The sequence below is a fragment of the Mustela nigripes genome, chromosome 15, assembly GCF_022355385.1.
Source record: "Mustela nigripes isolate SB6536 chromosome 15, MUSNIG.SB6536, whole genome shotgun sequence".
In the NCBI taxonomy this organism is placed as follows: Eukaryota; Metazoa; Chordata; class Mammalia; order Carnivora; family Mustelidae; genus Mustela; species Mustela nigripes.
This window is the reverse complement of record NC_081571.1, coordinates 69,378,809-69,402,278: the sequence shown is the minus strand read 5'-3', so window position 1 is coordinate 69,402,278 and position 23,470 is coordinate 69,378,809. Positions and strand designations below refer to the sequence as shown.

The 23,470-nt window shown below is 40.5% G+C and overlaps 1 protein-coding gene across 2 annotated transcripts in view; it reads right to left on the bottom strand.

Annotated features, from left to right (window-relative positions):
- The window catches only part of GPC6 (glypican 6), a 1,099,176-nt gene that overhangs the window by 94,147 nt on the left and 981,559 nt on the right, over window positions 1-23,470 (bottom strand). For both annotated transcript variants that reach the window (XM_059378364.1, XM_059378365.1), the window contains exon 5: window positions 10,025-10,155. In XM_059378364.1, coding sequence (XP_059234347.1) covers window positions 10,025-10,155 — 131 coding nt within the window. The remainder of the gene's footprint in view (window positions 1-10,024; window positions 10,156-23,470) is intronic.

The following is a 23,470-nucleotide window of genomic DNA, read 5'->3' as shown; positions in this document are numbered from 1 at the left end:
AGGAAGACAACTTGGGCTGTTTGCAAAGCCTCTCTTCCTGATTTCTCCACCCTGTGAAAATGGTGAGGAGCACCAACTGCCCATGGCTGTGATGGTACTATATGTGTCCCTGTCCCCCAGGTCCATAGAGCTGGCAACCTTTTCTTAGAGAGGAAGTGAAACATGTAGACCGAAATGGGTGTGCAGGAGATGTCCACATATCACTAGTAAATAGATGTGAATAACTTAAAATATTTTTTAAATCCCATTTCATTAAAAGTAATAGCAAGAAAATCCACATCATCAACATGACTTAAGTTTAAACCGGTACCCTAGAGCCTCATTTTACACATTTTTTTTTTTTTCCGGTTCCTAATAGCATTCTGCTAATATCCCATGAAGAATTTTCCTGAATATAAACTTGGAACATTTTAATAATGACTTCTTTCTTTAAATATAAAATTATTACCCTGATTCTGTTAACATTTTATATATTGAGTCTTTATTTTTATTGGGTTTTGTTAGTTTGACAATTTTCTTTAAGGATTGGTATTTTAAAAAAAAGCAGATTTTCATCCTCAAGTCTCAGGTCCACCTGCTCTTCTCTTGTGTTCTTTCCTCCTCCTGTCCTTCTCTCTTCCTCTCTGTTTCTTTGCTCCCTGACTCACAGTTTTCTTTTCTTAAAGGCTGATCACAATGGTCCCTTAGCCAAGTCATCTGGCAAATTCCACGTGGGTCCCTGGATGGGCTCAGGGCTCCGTGAAGAGAATTCTGGGTTATACTGAATCAAGTCAAGTCATCAGTTTCAGCTCTGGCTGCTTTTCACCAGCTTCAATTTTCAAAAGCCAGCTACCATGTCAGTTTTAAGGTTTTAAAAATTTACTCCTGATGCTTATGCAGCTTGGTTCCACAGTATCTGTGAAATGTTTTGCATACGTCTTAAAATTGTTTCTTCAATAAAAGCAAATTCGTTCCACTGGTTGAGAAGATGATTTTTTTTTTTCCTTGAAGGATTTGCTTTCCTTAAACAGCAGAGCATCTTGATATTTTCTCCCCGGTGGTGAGTAGGGAGGAATTACAGGAAACTGAAACAAAGCACATTTTGAATATGGTAGGAAAGAAATCTTACCCTTCTTGGTCTGGCTAAATGATCACTTCATATGCTCTTTGTTTATGAGTTTAAAGCAATTCTTCAAGATCATTTTGCTGAATTTACAAGAATGTGTCAATTTCATCAGCCTGGCTCTGTATCACTTATTCAACCCAACATTCAACCAATATCATCGAGTGCTATTACGGGCAGACACAGGTGCTGAGGAGATGCCAACTGGACATGTCCCTGCTTTCATGAAAGTTCTGACAAGAAGCCTGGCAACTGCATTGTGATAAATGTGATGGGAACACCCAAGAGGGGCAACTAGCCAGACAAGAAAATCAGAGAAGGCTTCCTAGCATAGCAGTGGTGTGCTGAAACAGGTTCTTATGGGCTCCCAAGGCCACCTGTTAAATTGTCAGAAATTCCACAAGCCACTCATCACTTAGTGATTACTAAAACTTATAATGTATGAACTTAAAATTGTATACATTATACTGAAAACAAAGGTAATATATACTCAAAACTCATTACTTCCCAATTATTTACTCTTATCTATGATCTTGAGGTGATTTATGCCAATTATATCCGTCAGGGGGAAACCTCCTATTGTGGCATCGTGTTCAGTGAAATCACGTTGGTAGCTTGAAATCACCATGGTGGGAATATTTACACAACAGAAATTGGCAAATACGTCCCATAGCATGTTCACTACATCGAGAGCTGGTTGTGCAAGGACTCACCCGGATACCACTGAATCTTACCCAGGAAGTGAAGAAATAGCGCCTGGCAAATGGTGTCTATTGGGTATTGGGTGTGGAGATGGCAGGATGTTCCAGGATGAGGAAACAGCCTGGGCGAAAATCAGGGAGGTGACAGAAGATGCTCTTCTGAGCTCCGGAGCCAAGGCTGTCTTGTATGTTTGGGACATACAGAGGTTGGTTCTCTTACCTCCTACATGAAAACATCTAGTAGGACTCAGGCTCTGTTGGTCTTAGTCGCTATAATTCCACAGCATCTAGTATGGTGCTCGGCAGATCATCAGTGCTCGAGAAATGTTTGCTCTCATAATCCCAGGCATGGAGAGTGGGTAGGGGGGCCTAGAGCAAGGTGGCAGGCTGAGGACAGCACTGTGCAGGGGCTATGTCTGGGCTCTTGTCTCATGATAATAGGGAACCATGGAAAGCTGGTAAGCAGGAGAGTAATAAAAACATCTTTGCATTCTGAGCAATTCCTCTGGTTACAGTGTAGAGGATGAAGCATAGTGTGGTAGAACCAAGGGCAGGGAATTAATTAGGAGGCTCTAATCCATGCAGGAGATGATAAATTTAGGGTTGCTGATGGGGACAGTTCAAAAGAGATTGAGAATGAATGTTTACTGGTGTCCGTCATGGATCAACTTTGAGGGCGAAGGAGAAAGGGAAACTCAGAAGTCAGCTGGGCTTCTGGCTAGGAGCGGGCGCGGCAGAGGGGGCCGCTCTGGGACGGTGACATTTGGGGGAGGACAGGAGGGCAGTTTTCGACAGGGTTATTGGAGGTGGTGGTTGGAGGTGTGTGGCAGGCTGTGGGATATATCGGTGTGATCAGGACAGTAGTCTGGGCTACTAGAGATTTGGGATGAAAGCTACTTCTGTCACCACAACGAAATCAGAATGCTGTGTCTGAGGAGATCCCACACTTCTCTGCACAAGAGCTCTTTTTGTCACCCAGCCCCAAGAGCCACATGTTTTAAAGACATATTGTCTAGCCAACAGGTTATGTGTATTAATAAGGAAATGATTGATTTTCACTCTGTAAGGCAGCTAAGCTACTTGGCTGGTGTTTTAGGATCTATTCTGGGATAATGAAGTGAAATGGAAGAGATATGCAAAATGGGTCAGAAGAAGACTTACAGAAAGCCATATAATTTGAAACTTGCTGCAGAACGGGCTACTGTAGACCATGCGTTTCAATGTAGGCTGGCTGGGGCAATGGCCCTCTGGATCCAGCAAGATGGTGTCTCCCTGGGCAGAAGAAAGCACTCAGAGCTGGACTTAACTGCGCATTTGTGGGGCTGGGTGACTGAACTCCTCTAATCCGACCATTGACCAATGGCTGTCCCTGGGAAGCATGATTCTAAGGAAGTTCTCCTGTGAAGCAGGAGGATGTTGGAAGAAGATATTCAGGTGCACGAGAGGGTATCTTCCTCTAAGAACATTCTAAATGTTAAAAACTGAATTGAGTTTCAATCACTTATTCTTGAGTAGGCTTCATTAAGTGTAATCTTCTCATCTTTTGCCCTGAAGTTAAAGTGAAAGAAAATCTTAAGATAAATCTCCAAAGGTTAGAGATAATCAGGAGTTTCCCTTTATCATCAAAAGGAGGGGAAAAAATTTTTTTTTTCTTTTTAAATCCCTTTTACATGGGAGGAAAGTTAACACTAGTTTGCTTTGGATGCATTTCCTCTAAATGCATCGTAGGCACTTTTCTCAAACCTTCATTTTGCTTTATAAGAAAAAGGTGTCTCTTTTTTTCCTTTCTTTTCTTTGTATCTAGCATCTAAAAAAATCTGGCTCTGTTATCCAATGATGTCACAAACAGGAATAGAACAGACTCTAGCTTTCTGTATAGAAATGGAGAAATCAAAGAATAAAAGATATTTGAAGGAGGTCACTGTTTCTTAGTGAAATAGTATAAGGAAGAGCTGACGGGCAGAATATAAACTTTGAAATCTGAATAACCAGAGAAACTATTCTGAGTATTCTGAATCGAGGCATCATTGAGAACTTGCTCTTTTCTTTTAAAAACAAAACTCAAGAAGAAATCGAAATAGAACTTTTATAAATAGTATGGCCATTTGCTTTTTTCTCAGAAATCAGGCAGAAGGAACAGAACCACTTGTCATTGCAGCAAGACAATTACTCCCTTAATGTGAGACGGATGTGACAATAGGCAGAAACTACTGACATTCCCCTAAAACCTTTTGCTGCACTGGTACCAGTGAGACCACCAGGCAAAGAATCCAGTAAGTTGGGGATAGTCTCGGTCCAACTCCGCTATTCCCTCGAGCCGTCTTCCTTATGAAGGCTTTGTTCTTCAAAGCCTTCTTCAGTGTCACACCATGCCATGTCCAGGCCATGAAGAAATATGTGTCCCTTTCAAGGTCACTCACTTCCCTTGAAAATAACCCCTAGCACAAGCATCTTCAAGGGCAGGTGTGTATGTCACCCAACTGCTCTTCGGATCTGAGATGCTAAAGATAACCTCACAGACCATCACGACGAGGCAAAACCAAAGAGCCAGTCAATGTTCTTCAGGATTCACATATCGTAGACATTTTCAATAACAGCAATTAAAATATTTCACTTGTAAGAGTAGTTTTGATTGGATATATTCCAGGATAAGCATTTTACATAGAAAATATCATTTTACTCTCAAATACCCTATTGAGAAGGTACCACTAGGATCCTCGTTTTTTTCAGGTGAGTTCATTATGTTTAGCCAAATAATTTGCCCCAAGTCCCATAACTAGTAAAAACCAGATCTGAGGTCTGTCTGATGTCAAAATCTGATCTTAAAACCTTTATGTTAAAGAATCCTAGGCTGACTTCAAGTAAATTTTAAGGAATTTTCTTTTCTTTATTGTGGAAGTGTCTCTGGCATTATACCTTCATGTTCCAAGTTCAACTCGGGAAAATATATTGCTGCTTCCATGTGTAAAATGACATGTTAGCATGACCCTCTGTAGAATGTTTAGGCACAAGTAAGATGCAACTCCAACCTTCAGATAATTTATAACCATGGGAAGGGGAAGAAAAGGATGCAAATAACCACAATTCAAGAAATAATATGCTTCCTGTCTTAAGAAGGGCACACATAACCGGGGTACTCACAGTAAAGAAAGCACGACTGGAATAAAAATATATTTATTTGAACTGAATTCTAAAAAATATCCTTGGATCTGAAGAAGATATTTTCTACACGTGAATTCTCAAGATACCACTTATGCCTGAATGTTCTAAAGAAAGAAGATCCAGAGAAAAGAAAAATATCTGGATGCTAGAAAAGGAAACCTAACCAGTAGTGAAGAGATAATGTTCACAACACTCTTAACTGTTTAGAACTGGAAAAGCACATTTCAAAGAACCCTTCATTTTACAGGTGAGGAAGCGAAGACCCACTAGCTAGAGGAGATAATACTACATTATTTTTTTCCTCCCTCTCTCCCTTCCATCCTTCCTTCCTTCCTTCCTTCCTTCTCATCTTCATTTGTGCTGTAGATTCAGAAAGAATTGTCTGGAGAAAATTAAGTACCTGGAGGCCACCCTACTCTTCTGTAATGGGTTCTACTCTTGTCTGTAACAAGGATTAATTGAATGGATGGTTTCAATTGGAATTTAATAAGGCTTGCTTCTTAATTTAGATTATATCTGACAAACCAATCTTTTCCTGGATTAGGTTTGAAATTATTCCTAATACAGTTAAATTATATCAAGTGAGATCAGTTTCATCTTCCCTGATAGGATAAGAAGGAGACTATCAACACATCTGAAATTCATAGGCAGAGACTCAGCAAGTTTTGCTTTCTCTTCCCTTGGAGAATTTACACACACCTGCAAAGTTCTTCAACTTGGGTGGGTAACAGAAGTGGTAGAATAATGAGGGCACTTTCCTGTCTGTGATGAAGATTGGCAGTTGGCAAAGGTAAGAAGCTTGGTTGGGACTTGAACAAATAGCACTTGTTTCTTCTTAGATCATTCCCTGTAGTGTGTTTTAGGCAATAGCCCTCCCTTAGAAGGCTGGGTCCTCTGGTGCTAAAGTTTATATGGACCATGTAGGAAGATATGTATTGAGAAAACTGTGGCATGCTGGGAAAGTCTTTTTTTGGATCAAACCATTTGCAATTGCCATCCCAAGTCTGCCCCTTGTTGGTTGCATGACCCCAGGCAGGCTACTCAGTTCTTGTAAATTTAACATTCTTTACCGTAAAATCAGGAAATGGAGGCTCTATAAGATTGTGGCAGGGCTTTGAAATAAATATATAAAACATCTAGAAAGAGACTGACATGGGGAAGAGGATCTGTTTTGTCTTCTACTGGATTCCTCATGCCTGATACATGATAGGGGATTTGTTGAATGAATTTACTAAGTGCTCAACTATTTGTGGTCATGATGATCATCATTGTTACTATTTGTCCAAAGTCTTAATGTGCTTTTGTTCCCAGTCCTTAAAAATGTGTAATACACATATATAAGGATATATGTTATATAACATATAATATCATGCTATACAAAGAATACACAAAGCAAGAGTTGGAGATAAGTGCCATAATGTTGTTACCAAAATTTTATAACTTGATTATACAACCTGGCATAGCCAATATATATATTTTCTAAAGTTTACTGATATAAATGATCTCTACACCCAACACAGGGCTCCAACTCACAACCCTGAAATCAAGAGTCTCATATTCTTCTGACTGAACCAGCCAGGTACTCCTAGCCAATGTATTTTTTTTTTGGAAGGAATTTCAGTGTCCCTTACACCTAACAGTTTAGCTGTGGGATAACTAGGAGAAGAAAAAGGATCTGATAATGTATGATAAAACAGACCTAAGACAAGCTTGGAGCAGGAGCATAGTTCATGGGAATGGATCTTTTCATTGGTCGGTAGATCCCACTAAATCATTGATCAGTGACTAGGTACAACAAATGAGCTGTCCTCTCTTGCAGATATGACGAGAATCTATGGCATTAGAGGAGGGGAATTTCATATCTGAAAATGTGGCGTGTGCATCTTCAGCCTTCCAATATAAAGAGGGGGGCAAAAGTAGACTTTTATGCTTTGTATTACCAAAACTTCAGGAAAGCATAACTGATGAGGCTCAAGACGAATAATTTCATTAGATTTGAGCATGGTGGGAAGTACTTGCTATAGTTATGAAGGGGATCAGACAGAAAGGCAGACAACTTGAGTCCTTTGGCTTTGCCACCTTGTTTCCTCAGCTTCTCATGCAGGTTTTACTGAAAGCCTTTGAGCTTTCTCTTCACACTTGATCTATTCAGCAAATCGTTACTGAACTCCACCCTTGCATGGGATTGGCTTCAGAGGCACCCTTGTTGTTATAATGCAATGATCTGGCAACATGGGTCCCATCGTCAGAACCCTCCTCTATGTATTCCTTAAGCACCATGAGGCCCCTGTGCATTACTTAACCTTTCTAAGCCTTGGTTTCCTTATCTAGAAAGTAATGGGGGAGGTTCTAGCTCATCACAAATATTGTGGGTTTTTTTTTTTTTTTACAAATATTGTTATAAGTATTATGTAATATAAACCACATATCGCCGAGTGTAGTCCTTTGAAGAAAGCATTCAATATATGATCTAACAGTTATAAACACCGTTGCTTTTCCATAAAAGGTTCTGGAATGACTGCTAACAGCAACTGGTGTAATAAAGTAAATGATCTCCCAAGGAGGAGTTGCCAATCATGTCCTGGAATAAAGAGTCATTTTAATTTGTAGGCTTTCCAACTCATGATATCTGCGCACCTGCCACCTCTACCCTCAATTAGGAAATTGCTTCTTGGCCTCACCCAAAGGCTTATCAGAGTAAGAAAGCCTCTTTATGCAAATATTCCAGCTGAAGTGGACATCTAGAACTTCTAATGCAGTGAGGCTGTTTATAGAGGGTGACTGAGGGTTCCCTTGAGAAAGGAGAAATACATGGGGTGTCTGGGTGGCTCGGTCGGTCAAGCCTCTGACTCTTGATTTCAACTCAGGTCTTAATCTCAGGGTTGTGAGCTCAAGCCCGGAGTTGAGCTCCAGGCTAGGCATGGATCCCAGTCAAAAAAAAAAAGGGGTGGGGGTGGGGTGGGGGGGGGGGGAATACAACCCTCTAGTTCTTAGGAAGTATGTAGATTTTATATTTTAGTTCACGTATAATTTCATGGATGTGGCTTATATGGATAATAAAACTACCGCTTTCCAAATTCCACCCAATAAAGCCTCTGGCGGAACATACCCATTCTTTCAGCAAATCCTATTGGTGTTTCCTGCTAAATGTATCCAAATTCCAACCACCTGTTGCCTTTCCTCTATGTTCGAGGCTGGCTTTGGTCCTTCCCCATACCCTATTCCACATTGCAGCCTGCCTCCTAGTCCTCTGTCCTGTAGAGCCTGGCTTTTCTCCTTCCTCTCCTTCCTTAACTCACTCCACTTTGTCCTATGTCAAGATTACCAGATATACTTTTTTTTTTTTTTTTAGCTCATTCGACATTTTTTTGTCCTGTTATTTTATGGCCTGCTATACAATATCCTCTCACGTGAGTGCACCCTTACATGCCCTGTATTATTTCTACTCTTGATTCTGACATTTCTTACAAAGAAATGTGTCTTTTTAAGAGCACATTCCTTATTAACAACCCTCCTATTATAATGTAGTTGGACAAATTCCACAAAAATGTCTCATCCACATTCTGGTAATAAAGAGTCCATTTGACCTCTTAGAGAATTTTTAATAGAAGGACTTGAACACGTATGAACATACTCCAGTGGAGATCCTTCTGAGAAGTGTGTGATGGTCGCAAAGCCCTTTTGTTCAAGTGCTTCTTACGCCCTCTTCTTTAGGGCTGTTTTGTATATCAGCAACCTGAGTGCCTGGCCATTCAAGCACGGCTGGGATAGCGGCCTCTTAAAACATGAATCCGTGTCTAGGCAATAGATTTGAGAGGAATAAATGATTGCCATTTTTCTTCCCAGGAAAGGAAGAAAATAGCTTTTTGTGGAAGCCCCAAATATGCTCTTTCCCAAACAGGTCATGGTCATTTGGGGTTACCCCAAGCTCATTAAAACCCAGAGCTAGACCTGTAAATCTCTTGCCCTGTCCGTCTCTCAAGGAGAGATAAAGGGACCAGATCAGATTCTTTCTCATCCTACTTCCTACCAGTTCACCCCGAAAAGCCCCAAACTGGTTTGATTCAGACTCAGCCAAGGGAACCTACTCTGATTCCATGGCCCCCTTTCTGCCCTGTCATTCCCCCTCCTCCCTTCGCACATCCGCTCCTCTTTGACTATATCTGAAATCTCTTTCACAAAGGATTTTAAAAATCGAAGCAAGCTAAGCACATATGTGCCCGACATAGTTTTGTGTGAATGACTTTCAATTAAAATGCAATCACTCAGTCCCCAACCAGGTTTAAAGGGCTGATATAGATTTGGTTAGTACGTCATGACCGGGAGACCAATAAAAAGAACATAAGGGCTTTGTGCAGTCATCCTGGTGGGCGAAAAGGGCCGACGAAGAACAGGCTGGAGACCCTTTGCAAACTTCTCGATTTTGCCTAAGGCAGGTCCTGTTTATCTTTAACGGAGTGGGGGGACAAATATAAATGCGGCACCTGGTTTTTGTGCTTGGCAGCTGCAACCTCAGAAGCCCTGTCTCATATGATTTATGAAAATGTACTTTTCTTCTTTTAATGTGTGCTTGACTTCATACAAAGGAGCATTTTCCCCCCTGAAGATTCATTAATGAAGGTTACGCCATAGCCTTAAAAAAGAAACGCAGATGAAATGTTTAATTATTTACGATTGAACATATAGAACATTTGCCTGGTTTGCACAGCTGAAGATATAATTAGAGGTTCCTAGAGAGAGAACGGGCTGAGGGTGTGCAGAAATTTCAAACATATTAGAAAGAAAATTTCCCCCAAATTGCTCACAAATGTGAGGGATTAGTCCATCTACCTGGGGCTCTCTGAAATTCCGTGATTGAGTAGCTGAGAAAGAAAAGATTGCTTCCTTTCTCAATGCCATTTTGTTGGACGTTTTTAACGAAGTAGCAAATTTGTAGCTCAATAGGAAAAGCTCCCCGACAATGTATTAGAATTTATCATCCCAGCCCATGTATCCAGCTACTTCATTTTTTAGATTATCGCACTTCCCTCATTCGTAGAAGTATGACTAATGCAAATACCTTTGCAGACACCTGCATGCTGTTTTCCTGCATGTTCATGATGGCTTCGGAGATCTTGACATCTATTGGGTCCATGACAGACTCAATGTTGAATGGTCCTTCCAGTCGCTCTGCCACCAAGAGCATCGCATCTGTTAAAGTACAGGAACATGATTTATATGAGAACAGAGGGTTCCGGGTGGTTAACCTGTGCTTAAACAGTTCCAACACAACTGGTTGAAAAATAACCATTCACTCAAAATTTTTACTTGATTGTATATAATCTGAAATGGGATGGATGACTAAATATCAAAGCAGTATTTTATGTTTTTATTTCATTTGAAGATTTAAACTTATTTTACATATATAAAAACAGGCTTAAACATGAGAAAATCAGTTCATATTAACATTGTTGAATGTCTCTATCCCACGTGAAGTTAAACCAAAAGAACAAAATTAAGAACAAAATGATATTAGGTCAGGAATCAGCTACATTTCAAACATGGAGTCTAGGCTCTTCTTCTGGGGGATGAGGAAAATTGAGAAAGTTGGAGAAGTGCCAGCATGTGGATTGGGGTGCAAAAATGTCGAGACCCTTTCAAACCTATTTAAGATGCATGGAGCATTTCTAGATAATCCAAGAACAGACCTGTCCTTACTTTATGTCCTTCCGTCTTAGCCCTCTGGCATCCTTTGGAGGATAGAGATATGTCTCTTACTTGGTTTTGTATGTTCAAGGCTTATTATGGTGCCTATCACATTGTAAACGCTCAACAAATATTTGTGAAATGAAATTGTGCTGAACTGAACTTCTGCTTGCGAAGCTTTAATTTTCTGGAGAAGATAGTCCTAATGATATGTTGGCAGGAGGTCTGCCTGAGGAGATGATAGCCCTGAGTTCTGGGCCTTGCGCCATCAATAACTAGCAGAACACCTGCGGGGAGAAAGCTTCTGAGCTTATCTGGCCTCAGACTGTTGGGGTGCTGATGAGGAGTCTCTCAGGGTCGATGGCGAGGGACATTCGCCCATTCTTGTGCCCCTGAAAACTGGCTCCCTTCTGTCTTTCATGTTCAGGGCACAGTTTGGTAACCTGCTTCCAGGTTGTCGAATAGAACTTTCTGGGACGATGATAATGGGACTCTTGAAACTTACCATGTGACTAGTGTGACTGAAGAATCAAACTGTTAATAAATTAGTTTGCTTTTAATTAATTTAAATGTAATTTTAAAAATATTTTATTTATTTATTTGAGAGAGAGACAGAGCAGAGGAGAGAGGCAGAGGCAGAAGCAGACTCCTTACTCACAGGGAACCCAATGCGGGACTCGATCGCAGGGCAGATCATGACCTGAGCAGAAGGCAGATGCTTAACTAACTAAGTGAGCTACACAGGTGCCCTAATTTAAATATAATTTTAAATATTTAATTGAGACTAGTGGCTGCCATATTAGACACTGCAGCCTATACTTTTTTTTTTAATTAATGTATAATGTATTATTAGCCCCAGGGGTACAGGTCTGTGAATCGTCAGGCGTACACACTTCACAGCACTCACCATAGTACATACCCTCCCCAGTGTCCATAACACAGCCACCTATCCCTGCTCCCCAACCCCGAGCAACCCTCAGTTTGTTTCATGAGATTAAGAGTCTCTTATGGTTTGTCTCCCTCCCGATCCCATCTTGTTTCATTTTTTCCCTCCCTACCCACCACGACCTCCAGTCCTGCCTCTCAAATTCCTCATATCAGAAACAGCATATGATAATTTTCTTTCTCTGATTGACTTATTTCCCTTAGCATGATACCTTCTAGTTCCATTCACGTTGTTGCAAATGGCAAGATTTCGTTTCTTTTGATGTAGCCTAGACTTTTAACATACAGATTCCAATCTTAGATTTCAAGTTTTTCCACTGCTAAAGCTCTTGGGAGCCAATCTTAAAACACTTTCCTTCTTTCAAAATAATACATGTTTATTATCAAACACTTACAAAATACAGAAAAAAAAAAAACCCAACAACAAAGGAGAGAAATACACCCATAATGCCACTTCCCAGAATAACACCCGGGATAGTTTGCTTTTTTTCTTCTATGCATAAATATTTTAAGCATGCAACTGGAAATATACCATCCATATATCATATAATTTGCTTCCTAACTGTATTATTAATGTGAAATGCTGTTTATAGTAGTTATTTTATAGTTTTAGCACCAAGAAACCAAACTTTATTTTTATTACATATCCAGCTATGCATGCTCAGTCAAGGTCCAACATCAAAATCTTTTCAGAATTACAAGTAGTTTCCAATTAGGCTGATTAGAAACCTTTTAAGAGGTGAATTCTTGTAAGAAGGATACAGTACTCTCTCGGAAGCAAAGATAATATTTCTGAAGAGCACGGGGTTTTGTGCACAGTATCAGCTTTCACAACACCCACTGGCCATCTGCACCCGATCCCAGAACCGAGCCTCCGCTCTACCCCCATAAAATGTTCCCAGAGTGAATGCACTCAGGGAGGTCCCTCTAGTCCACACGTATCCCAGGTACTCTGTCCCATAGCATTCTTACCACGGGAAAGATTTTGAATGTGAACAGACTCACAAAGAACCCCTAACAGCAAATTTTTTTCCCCCTTAGATAATGCAAACTTCTCTGTGTACATCACAGCACGATCTTATAACAAAAGTAACAATTTCTCTGTGGCTTACAGACCCAGTTATCTGGCGGTGCGGACAGAGGATACCTATTGCGAGGTTGTAGTATTTTGATCTTAGGTTTTTCCCTTGAAAGATTTAAAAGGTGGCTAACTGTTGTCTGAGAGCTAATCTGTTTCTTTTACATCTCCATATGTGTTTTGTATCTTTATTAAAAATAATCCCCTTTCCCGTTAGACTTTACAACAGGTTTTTTTATGACAATTAATTATGATGAATTAGCAAGATTCTCTAGATGGGTGCATTCTGCTAGGAGAATCCAGAAAACTCGTAGGGGAAAAAGACTTGGCCTGATGGAGTTATTCAACAAATGCACTGAAAGAAACTGAAACCATGGGTCCCTTAACTTGGTGTTTTACAGACATATTTGCATAAATCATAAGACAAAGCATACTGGCCAGTCGTATATTCTTCCGACATGAATGGGCTGACTTGAGGCAGTGCTAAGTTTAACTCTCTGGGAAATCTGAGAGCCACTGTGCTCTCTGCAGTAAAGACAAGTGTAGTGGACTTACTGTAGAGTCCCAGTTTTGAAATTACAGGGTCCTCTCATAAAGCAGGGAGGTTTTTCTGTTTAGTGATTTCAGTCTTTTTGTCCTGGTTCCTTTCCCAACACAGTGCTGGCCTGTTAGGTTTCTGGGTCTGCAAACACATCTTATCTTTTTAGACTCCATCATGGTAAAACTGCTCAGGGCGAGTTTCTTCAGATCACTTGCCTATGGGGCCTTGGAAAAAGGCAGTCTGACTGATGATCCTGCATGTTAAACCTAAGCAAATGATCACATTTACTCAAATTGCTTGCTCCTAGATTTCCACGTTCTTCTTCTTCGTCGTCTTCTTTAAAAGATTATTTATTTATTTACTTGAGAGAAACAGAGACGGGCAAAGGAAGAAGGAGAAGCAGACTTTCTACTGAGCAGGAAGCGCAACCAGGGGCTTGATCGCAGGACCCTGGAATCAGACCCTGAGCGATAGGCAGATGCTTAACCAACTGAGATACTCAGGCACCCCACAGATTTCCATTCTTTATCTCAATTCACTTACTTTGTTATAAAGCCCAACTTAAGATGACACACTTTTGATGTCGGTAAGTATCTATTTTCTTTTAATTTAGATCAGCAGAATATGTTACTTTAAGCTGTTATGTGGTTTAGGCTATTACTAATGATGTATGTACTAGTTTACATATATAGTGTATACTAGTTTATGTATTATATATTTATATTATATATTCTTTATATTTAATACATTTATTTATATATTGTTTATATATAATATATATAAACGAAGTGATCATTTTTCAATATATATGTATCAAATCATTATGTTGTATACTTTATAAATATATATTATATATAAATTAGTATAGATATACACACACACTAACTATAAACATATATTTACTGGGGCACCTGGGTGGCTCAGTGGGGTTAAGCCTCTGCCTTCGGCTCAGGTCGTGATCCCAGGGTCCTGGGATCGAGCCCCACATCGGGCTCTCTGCTCAGCAGGGAGCCTGCTTCCCCCCCACCCCTCTCTGACTGCCTCTCAGCCTACTTGAATCTCTGTCTGTCAAATTAATGAATAAGATCTCTAAAAAAATAAACAAACCCCCCCCCCCCATATATTTACTAAGTAAATTAAATTCTCTTTTGAAGACTCAAAAGTCAATGTAGAGCCTCCAAATCTCAGAATCATTAGTAGGAGTAGTAATGTGCATATAGTTAACGATACTATATTTTACACTTAAAAATTTGTTAAGGTAGCTTTTATGTGATGTGTTTTTTACCAAAATAATAATAATGGAAAAAAGCAGTAATGATTATTATACTCATCAACTATAGAAGTGGAGAAAAGGCAACACTTCTACACTGTTGGTGGGGACATAAGCTGGCGCAGCCACTATGGAGAACAGTATAGAGTTTCCTCAAAAGATTAAAAATAGGCCTACCATATGATCCAGCAATCCCATTTCTGGGAAACCAAATCACCATCTTGAAATATATCTGCAGCCCCATGTTCACTGCAGTATTATTTATAATAGCCAGGTCACGGGAACGACGGAACTGTCCATCAACATATGCATGGATAAAGATGTGAAATATGCATATCATTCAGTCTTAGAAAAGGAAGAAATTCTGCCATTTGCAACAACATGGATAGACCTTGAAGGCGTTATGTTAAGTGAAATAAGTCAGAGAAAGACAAATACTATATGGTCTCAGTTATATGTGGAATCTTAAAAAAAAAAAAACCTGAACTCATAGATACGGAAAATGGATTAGTGGTTGCTAGGAGCAGGGATTAGGAGGTAAGAGAAGTGGGTGGAGGAGGTCAAAGGGTACAAACTTCAGTTAATATTCCTGGGAATGTACAGCCTCGTGACTGTAGTTAACAATATTGTTTTACATATTGAAAGTTGCAAAGAGAGTAGATCTTAAAAGTTCTCATCACAAGAAAAAAATGTGCAACTGTGTAATGGATATTAACTAGACTTATTGTGATGATCATTTTTCAGTAGATATCCATGTATCAAATCATTATGCTGTACACCTTGGACTAATACAATGTTACACATCAGTTATATCTCAATAAAAATGAAAACAAAATAAAAACACATCTCCTTAAGAAACAAATCATCCCTCTGCCAAGTGTTGTTCTAAATATACATGACAGGACTCCCCAGGGCCACAAAAGGAAAAGCAGATTTTCAGAAAACACTTCCAGTATTTTGCATTTTGCTATTAAGGGGCAGGCTTATAGCTCTTTGGGTCTATAGGTCTTTGGGAGTCTAGATACATTATGGAAGGAGAACATGGCAGCAAGACCAGAGCTGTTCAGTCCTGGGACTCCATTCCATGTATGCCTGGAAGCCAATGGCCAGTCTCCCTGGACCCCAGAACTCACATGGTAAGAGGGTCCGCATAGCCCACTGAGCAGCCAGCAGCATCCCTGCCTGACTGCTTAGCTCCCCACTGGCTGGGCAAGGCTGTCACCAGATCAGGAAAACCTTCCCTCTTCTTTGGGGCTGAAGGAAACCATCCCTCTCTCTCCCCCCAGTACCTTTATGATACCAAGACAGTAATTGGTTAAGTTTCTCTGCAATCAGTTAAATCACAACATAGTCATAACTTACTCCAGAGGCTGCCATCCTACGCTGTCTTAATTACCTCCATGCCTTTTATATTGTGAAATATTTGGAACATTATTTTTAACTGTGCTCTTGGAGCTGTTATCTATGGCCAATTAAGCCAGGTCTGTCCTGGCGTGTCTGCTAATGATCAGCTGATCTTTCTGCACATATTTCCTGTGCCGGCAGAGTTTGGATCTCTTTAAACAAAGGACTGTTGTCTTGCTCCAGCAGCATCCATAACTTCTGTTTCTAAGTGGAGGTGAAGTTTAGACGAGTTCTAGAAATAACTGGTATCACAGGACAAGGTTCTGAGGCGCAGAGCTGCGGTGACTGTGTTAGGACAGGAAGTGTGCGTTGCAGCTCAGCTGGAAAGGTGCACATTCAAAGCTGAGGCATCAGGCTGCAGGCAAAGCTGCACCTCTGGGCCAAGGCATTTTGCTCAAGTAAGCACAGACTTTCCTATAAAGAGTAAGGAGACCTGCCTCTGGTTAGATGGAGGCAGGCGCTTGTGTTTCCATCTAGGACCCTCTATTCAATGCCAGAGACATAACAGAGGCCACAGAGTCCCATTCTGTTCATCATGACCATGTCTCCCTGATAGCAGTGGCACGAGGAAACAAACCAGAGAGTGTCTGGGAAGTTGGTAGCACAGTGCCTGGAGTACGATGAGCTCTCCACAAACGTTAGCTAATCCAAGGCACTTCCGGGTGGAAGTGGAAAAGAGAGGACCAACTTGCAAGAAATTTTGGTCGAAGTGCTGACAGCAGTTGATGCGAGGAGGAAGAGAGTACATACAAGGCACGGGGCTGACTTGAAGCTGTGTAGCTGCTGCTCTTTTGTACGCTAAATCAATGTCTTGATAATAGCTGCTTTGTGATGGATGAGTTCATTACTGAGAGATACAAGACTGTGTTCTTTCCTCAGGATGCGTCCCTCTGCCAGTGAATGATGATTACAAAGTCTCGGATGCCTTTCCTATTGAGGGGTGGGGTTTATGCCCCATGCCCTTGAATTTGGGGTGGGGGCAAATTCACTGACAGTGCACAATGGAAGGGACACTGTCTGTTTCCAGATAGGTACTGAAGAGACTAGAATTTCCACTTTTGATTTCTTGTGAGACTCTATTCGGAGCTGGACTGGTCGTGTGTGGGCACTCAAGTGACAGTCTTGGTTGGGTCCAGATTTCCAGTCAGCCTTCCTGTTGCAGACAGAATATCTGTGCCTCCCCTCCCCCAAACTCACATGTTGAAAACCAGTCTCCAAAGTGATGCTACTTGGAGGGGGACTTTTGGGAAGTCATTAGGACGTGAGAGCTTCTTGGCCCCTTCCATCATGTGAGGACACCGCAAGAAGATGGCTGTGTATGGAAGGAAGCAGGCTTACACCAGACGCCACATTTCCTGGTGCCTTGACCTAGGACTTCATAGGCTCCAGAATTGTGAGAAATACACGTTGGCTATTTAAACCACGCAGATTCTGGTATTTTTGTTATAGCAGCCCCTATGGGGATAAGACAGCTGCAATAGTGCCAGACATATGAGTGAGGTAGTCTAGGACCTTCCAGACCTATCTCCCAGTGGATTGCTATCTAGGGACCCCAGCCAACACCGTGGGGGTGGAGGGGGGAGCAGCAGAATCAGCGCCCTGAGTTGTACTTGAATTCCCGACCCACTATACTGTGATTTGTAATAATAAGGTTGTTATTTTAAGCTGTTAAACTTGGGGACCATTTATTTTGCAGCAAAAGGAAACCAGAGTGACTAAATATTTATAATATTTATAAAAGATTCAGATATTTTTCCAATATTTGTTTGACGGAGACCTAAATAGTCAGAATTCTAGTCGATTAATATTTGACCAATTTAACATTTATGATATAACCCTAGTTGACAGATACTGAAATGGTCAAAAAAAAAAAAAAGTTGCCCTCAAGGGAACATACAAAAGGAACTTGCTCTAAGTCTGCAAAGCACCACGGTTCACCAAATACACACCAGCTAGCCTCAGATTAGGATATATGTTTCTCCTGGGATGTGAGCATGAAAGAGATCAAGTGAGAGAGAAAGCAGGTTTGGAAAAAGGCAAATATTCTGACTTTTTTTTTCTAAGTATTTGACTTTATGAAGAGCAAAAGCTCTGACACAGGAGCTAGACATTATCTCTCATCTTTGGATGGCACTGGATTAAAAACTATCCCGCTGCAGGCACTGCTACATGTTTATGTTCCTCTAAGATAGAAATATTCAGTAGGATTTCCTACAATCAGATATATATTTTTAATTTATTTCTTGAGAAAAGGAGATGTAACATCAGAAATGATCTTACTTAGGGCTCCTGATTTTAACCTAGAAGGGAATGATTTTCAAAATGTTTTAGAGATGAGAAGAGAAGGCCTTTCTTTTTAAATGAGGTGTTATCAGCCCTTTCCTAAATAGCGATGGAGTAGAAATGACCTTGAAAATTCAATGGAGGAAATTTGGGGGAAACAGGTGAGGGTAGCCAAAAGGCAGAGACTTTCAGTTACAAGATATTGAGATCTGGGGGTATGGCAATTCTAGCTAACAATACGTACTGTTTTGTATACTAGAAAGGTGGCAGGACAGTTGATCTTGAAAGTTCTCATCAGACACACAAAAAGGGTAACTATGGGAGGCAATGGAAGTGACCTTATTGTGATAATCATTTTGTCACATACGCATGTTATCAGATCAACACGTTGTACACCTTAAACTCACCCAGTGTTATATGCCAGTTATATTTCCAAAAAGTATATATATATATTTTTTAAAAAGAATGCTAAGAAAACAGAGGACATTTAATCCAAATAAGCTCAACCTGACATAATCAGTATTTGTGACTTGCTCAGGACTGTCCCCGTATCACTGTGGACTCATGGGTAGGAGGGGATACGGAAGCCTGCACACTGGTCACATTCATGGTGGGTGGGAGCTTTCTAAAGGGACAAAGATGAAACACAGGAACATTAAAACAATTTTTTCTCCCTTTGAGAGAAGTCCGAATTAAGATAACACCTTCCTTTCAAAGTTCTCATTAAATCGTTGAAATTTGTCCTAATAGTCTGCTTTTTGAAAAATGAAATCTATAAGCACAATCTATTGTTTCATCAGAATTCCATAGTGACCGATTTTGGTTTTTCTTTACAAATCTTGTTCTCCCTCTTCCATCTGCTGCACCCCCGTCTTAGCTTAACCGAGATGTTTTCCCCGCTGAGAAGCAGACAAAAGAACTAAAAAAAAAAAAAAAAAAAAAGGAATAAAAATATGAAGGCATTGTTAAAGAACCCTAATAAATTCATCCTTTGGCATGCAGTAACTCATTAGAATAAAACAAACAAATAAACAAAAAACCACCCTGGCTTCAGTGTTTATATCTAGGCTCATTTATGCCGTTGGATGGATGTAATGAGAAGGCGGCTCTGCTTTCTGCCGTGGCTCGCTGGAGCCCGGCGCGTGGAGTACATGTGCCCTGTGCTTTCACCCCGATCGATTCATTAAAATGCTCATGAGATCTTGGAGGGCCAAGTGTTTCCCGAGATGCCTCGAAAGAGCACGGGGATGGGGGACAGAGAGAGAATGCCAGGCAGACAGGAGTACCTGGGAAGGGGTGCCGTGAGAGGGTAGAGAGTGGGTGCTCACCTAGTCAGAAGGGCCATGTCCTTCTCAGAGCTGATTTTTTTTTTAAATTTTTGTTTTTGATTTTTTAAAGGCAATTCTGTAGTGAAGACATTTTGACTTTTAGAATCCTGATTCAGGAGAAGCCCAAGCAGAGCGTTATTTTCCCTTCTCTGGACTGCATTTCTTTCCACGCTAATCTCTAGCTAATCTCAAGTGGAGCTTCAGACTTTGCAGCTCTGTAATCTCTTCTTTGATAGTGCTAGAAGAACTGCCTTTAAAAATGCAAATCAGATGAGGTCATTGCCTTCTCCTGAAGGTTGCCCCTGCCTTCTGGAGAAAGTCGGAAGCTCTTAGGCAGGCTAGGAAAAGCCCCGTGTTATTGGTTCGTTCCTGCCCCCCCCAGCAACCTTGTCTACTACCTCCCCTGTTGGCCCTGTCCCTTGCAAGGGGGACCCCCTCCCAGAGTTCCATCAGAGCTCTGAAAGTGACATTTGGTGACCCAGGTCCCACACACAGGTAATCCATCCTGAAATCAATGGCCGATCACATATCCTATATGCTGCCTCGTTCTCATGATAACCTGCTGAAGAACTTCCAAGGGTTCAAGTCCAAAAAGAGATGCATAATCACAGACTCCCTCCCTTGCTTCAAATTCATTCCTCACTACTCAACATGTCCTGTGGTTTCCTGCTGTTACAAATACTGCCACGGTGAGTATCCTTGAACATCCTTCATTCAACACATGTGCTAGTAAGTCTGTTGATTAAGTCTTAGAAGTTCACCTGCTAGGGATGCCTGGGTGGCTCAGTTGGTTAAGCAGCTGCCTTCGGCTCAGGTCATGATCCCAGCGCCCTGGGATCGAGTCCCACATCGGGCTCCTTGCTCAGCAGGGAGCCTGCTTCTCCCTCTGCCTCTGCCTGCCATTCTGTCTGCCTGTGCTCGCTCTCTCCCCCTCTCTCTCTCTGATAAATAAATAAAATCTTAAAAAAAAAAAAAAAAAGAAGTTCACCTGCTAGGTCGAAGATATTTTGGCATTTAAAATTTTGATAGTGCCAAAGTTCTCTCTATAAAGACTGTACCTGCTTACATTCCCGATGGCAATACTCGACAGCATCTGATTCTTTAGGCCTCAAACTTTTTGACGTTGTTAAGATCAAACGGTTGCACGTTTGCCAGTCTGATAGGGTAAGAATTCGGCACCTCCATGTAGTTTTGACTTGAGTTTCCCTCATTAGAATTAAGGGTGAACATCCTTGAATATGTTTAGATACCATTTCTACTGCTTTTCCCCTTCATATTATGTGTTCATGCATTTTTCTGTTGGGTTACTAACTCATATTGATATGAGGAAATTTCTGCTGCCCAAAAAACAAACAAACAAACAAACAAACAAACAAATCCAGTAAAGAAGTATGATTTTTCCCTCACTCGTTGCTGTTTATTTTTTGGCTGACTTCATCGTTCTCCGCTATGCAAAAATTTTAAGTTTTTGAAAGTCCAATTTTCCATTCGTTTGTTTAAATTTTCTTGGTCTTGTGTGATATTATGCAAGCTTTCTGCTTTCCACGTTCACCTCTCTGAACCTACTCTACTTCCACTCACCTTTTTTGCTTACTAGCTTCTCTGCTGTTCTGTGAACATAGGCCAGGTGCTCTCCTGTCTCATGGCTCGTGCGTTCATGGTTTGCCCTCTCTTCCTTGAATACACTCCCCCTGCATACCTTATTTTCTGTTGGTCTCCACTCAATGCCACCTCTTAGAAAAACCTTCTCTGAAGACCCTACAAACTTCCGAACACTCTTATCTGATTGCTGTATTCTTTTTTTTTTTAAGATTTATTTATTTGTCAGAGAGAGAGAGTGCAGGCACAGGTGCAAGCAGGGGTAACAGCAGGCAGAGGCAGAAGCAGGCTCCCCGCTGAGCAAGGAGCCCTATGTGGGGCTCAATCCTGGGACCCTGAAATCATGACCTGAGCTGAAGGCAGCTGCTTAACCGACTGAGCCACTCGGGCGTCCCTGATTGCTGTATTCTTGACAGCAGTTAATACTTGCTGAATTATTATGTGTATATTTGCTATGGTCCCTCTTTCCTCCACTATTTTGTAATCCTCAAGAGGGGATGGCTTTCATCTTTGTTGTCCCCTTCTGTAGTGCCAAACCTAGAACAAGACTAGGGTCCAAAGAGTTATGAAATGGAACATTTGTTAAAAAAAATTATGGAACAATTTTTTAAAAATCTCTCTGTATTTTCTTCTGGAAACTTAAAAGCTAAGTTACTCTCCTCTTCCCTGCCTGAAAATTCCAGCTGTCTATTCCCCTGCCACGTGACCCATCACAAAAGCCTGCAAAACTTTATTAGCACTGGTCTGCAGGATGAATAGCCCCTTGGTGGCTTTTGATGTGTTATAAGGTAGATGAAGAGTTTCTGTGGGAATTTAGGATCTTATTGTACTTTTTTATTAGGTAGAAATAACTTTTTAGATCTTTTAGCTTGAAATTGAAAAGTATGGCTGGTTTTCTTTCTGTGAGAGGTCATTTCTAGGTTAATCTTAAAAAAAAAATAAATGCTGTTGACATATTTGCCTTTACCAAACAAGGTAAATCCTGTTCTATCTCAAGAGTCCAAGTTCACCATGAACTATCAAAACAATCTCTGTGATAAATGTCCTATTTCTTTCTTCCCTGTAATTTGTCCATATTCTCTAAGTACCAAGTTAATGATTTTTTTTCTTTTGTTAAGCCTGTACATTGTTTAGGTTCATAAAATATATACATACAAAACAGACCATGACAGAAGTCAGATCTAGCCAGAGAAATCAGTACCACAAAGTGAAGTAAATCACAGAAAATGGAAAATGAGCCAATTAAAAGCAGTTTAAAATAGTGCGTAGATATTTGATACAAAAATAAAACAGGGACAGACACCCAGAATAATTACAGTAACTGAAGAACTTAAGCCAAATAAAAGAGAATTTAATGAAGATAACTGTTTACTTTGAAACCAAATCCAGGAAGAGGAGGAGAGAACAAATATACAAACTGATCTAATTCTGAAACCAGCGCAAACAAAGAGGTTTATTTTGCTTCTACACTGTAAAAGGAAATGCAAATTGTGGGAGAAATAATTCCCCAGTACTCCCAGCACAGTACAGAAATTGGAATCTCCAGGACTCATTTTCTGATGTTGGTTTCTTGTTAGCAGAATGATACATTGCGTTTCATAAAAATGTAATATATTCATGGCAGCATCATCTCAATGCTGTATTATAGCTTTGAGATGTTTAGTTACATCACAAGCCAGAAAGAGTGGGCCTTGTAAATCATGAATTTGATGGACATCAAAGTGTATACTACCAACCATAATCCTTTATTTAAATTTTTATTGCTGATTCTTCATATGAATAATTTTTTTATGTCATTTGTAGCTAGGAACGTTCCAATAACTCATATCAACCTAACTGTCTTTGCCTTGATGAATCATAGGGTTAAGGGACAAAGAATTCTTCAAGATCTTTCTCACAGAAGAACTACATATCTTTACCTTTATATTTTTGGTGGCTCCACAGGGTTTTGGTAGCTGGTGGATTGATTTGGACCAACTAGTTGGTTTTATAGTTTAGGAAACAAGAACCCAAAGAAGAAAAACAGCATTCTGTCGACCAAAACCTTTGTTCTCTCTCCCTCTATCCAATATACTGGGCATTGAAATTGCTCAAATAACATCGATGTGCTTATGTACTATTTTGTTACTCACTAAATTACGAGTTCTTCACTTTTAAAGAGAATATTGAAAGAGAAACCATACGTGATCAAGATAAAGCCTTTCTGTCCTAAGATTTTTCTCCTTCCTTCTTGGTTGCAATTAAGCTTTTCTGTAAGCTTCCCTCAGGGACTGTGTTCTTTCAGTATGGGCACCATGGTCCTGCATTGTCCTTGACAAAATTATAAAAAACACTCACATAGAGTCATAGGCTCTGTGACCCGGGGCAAATTA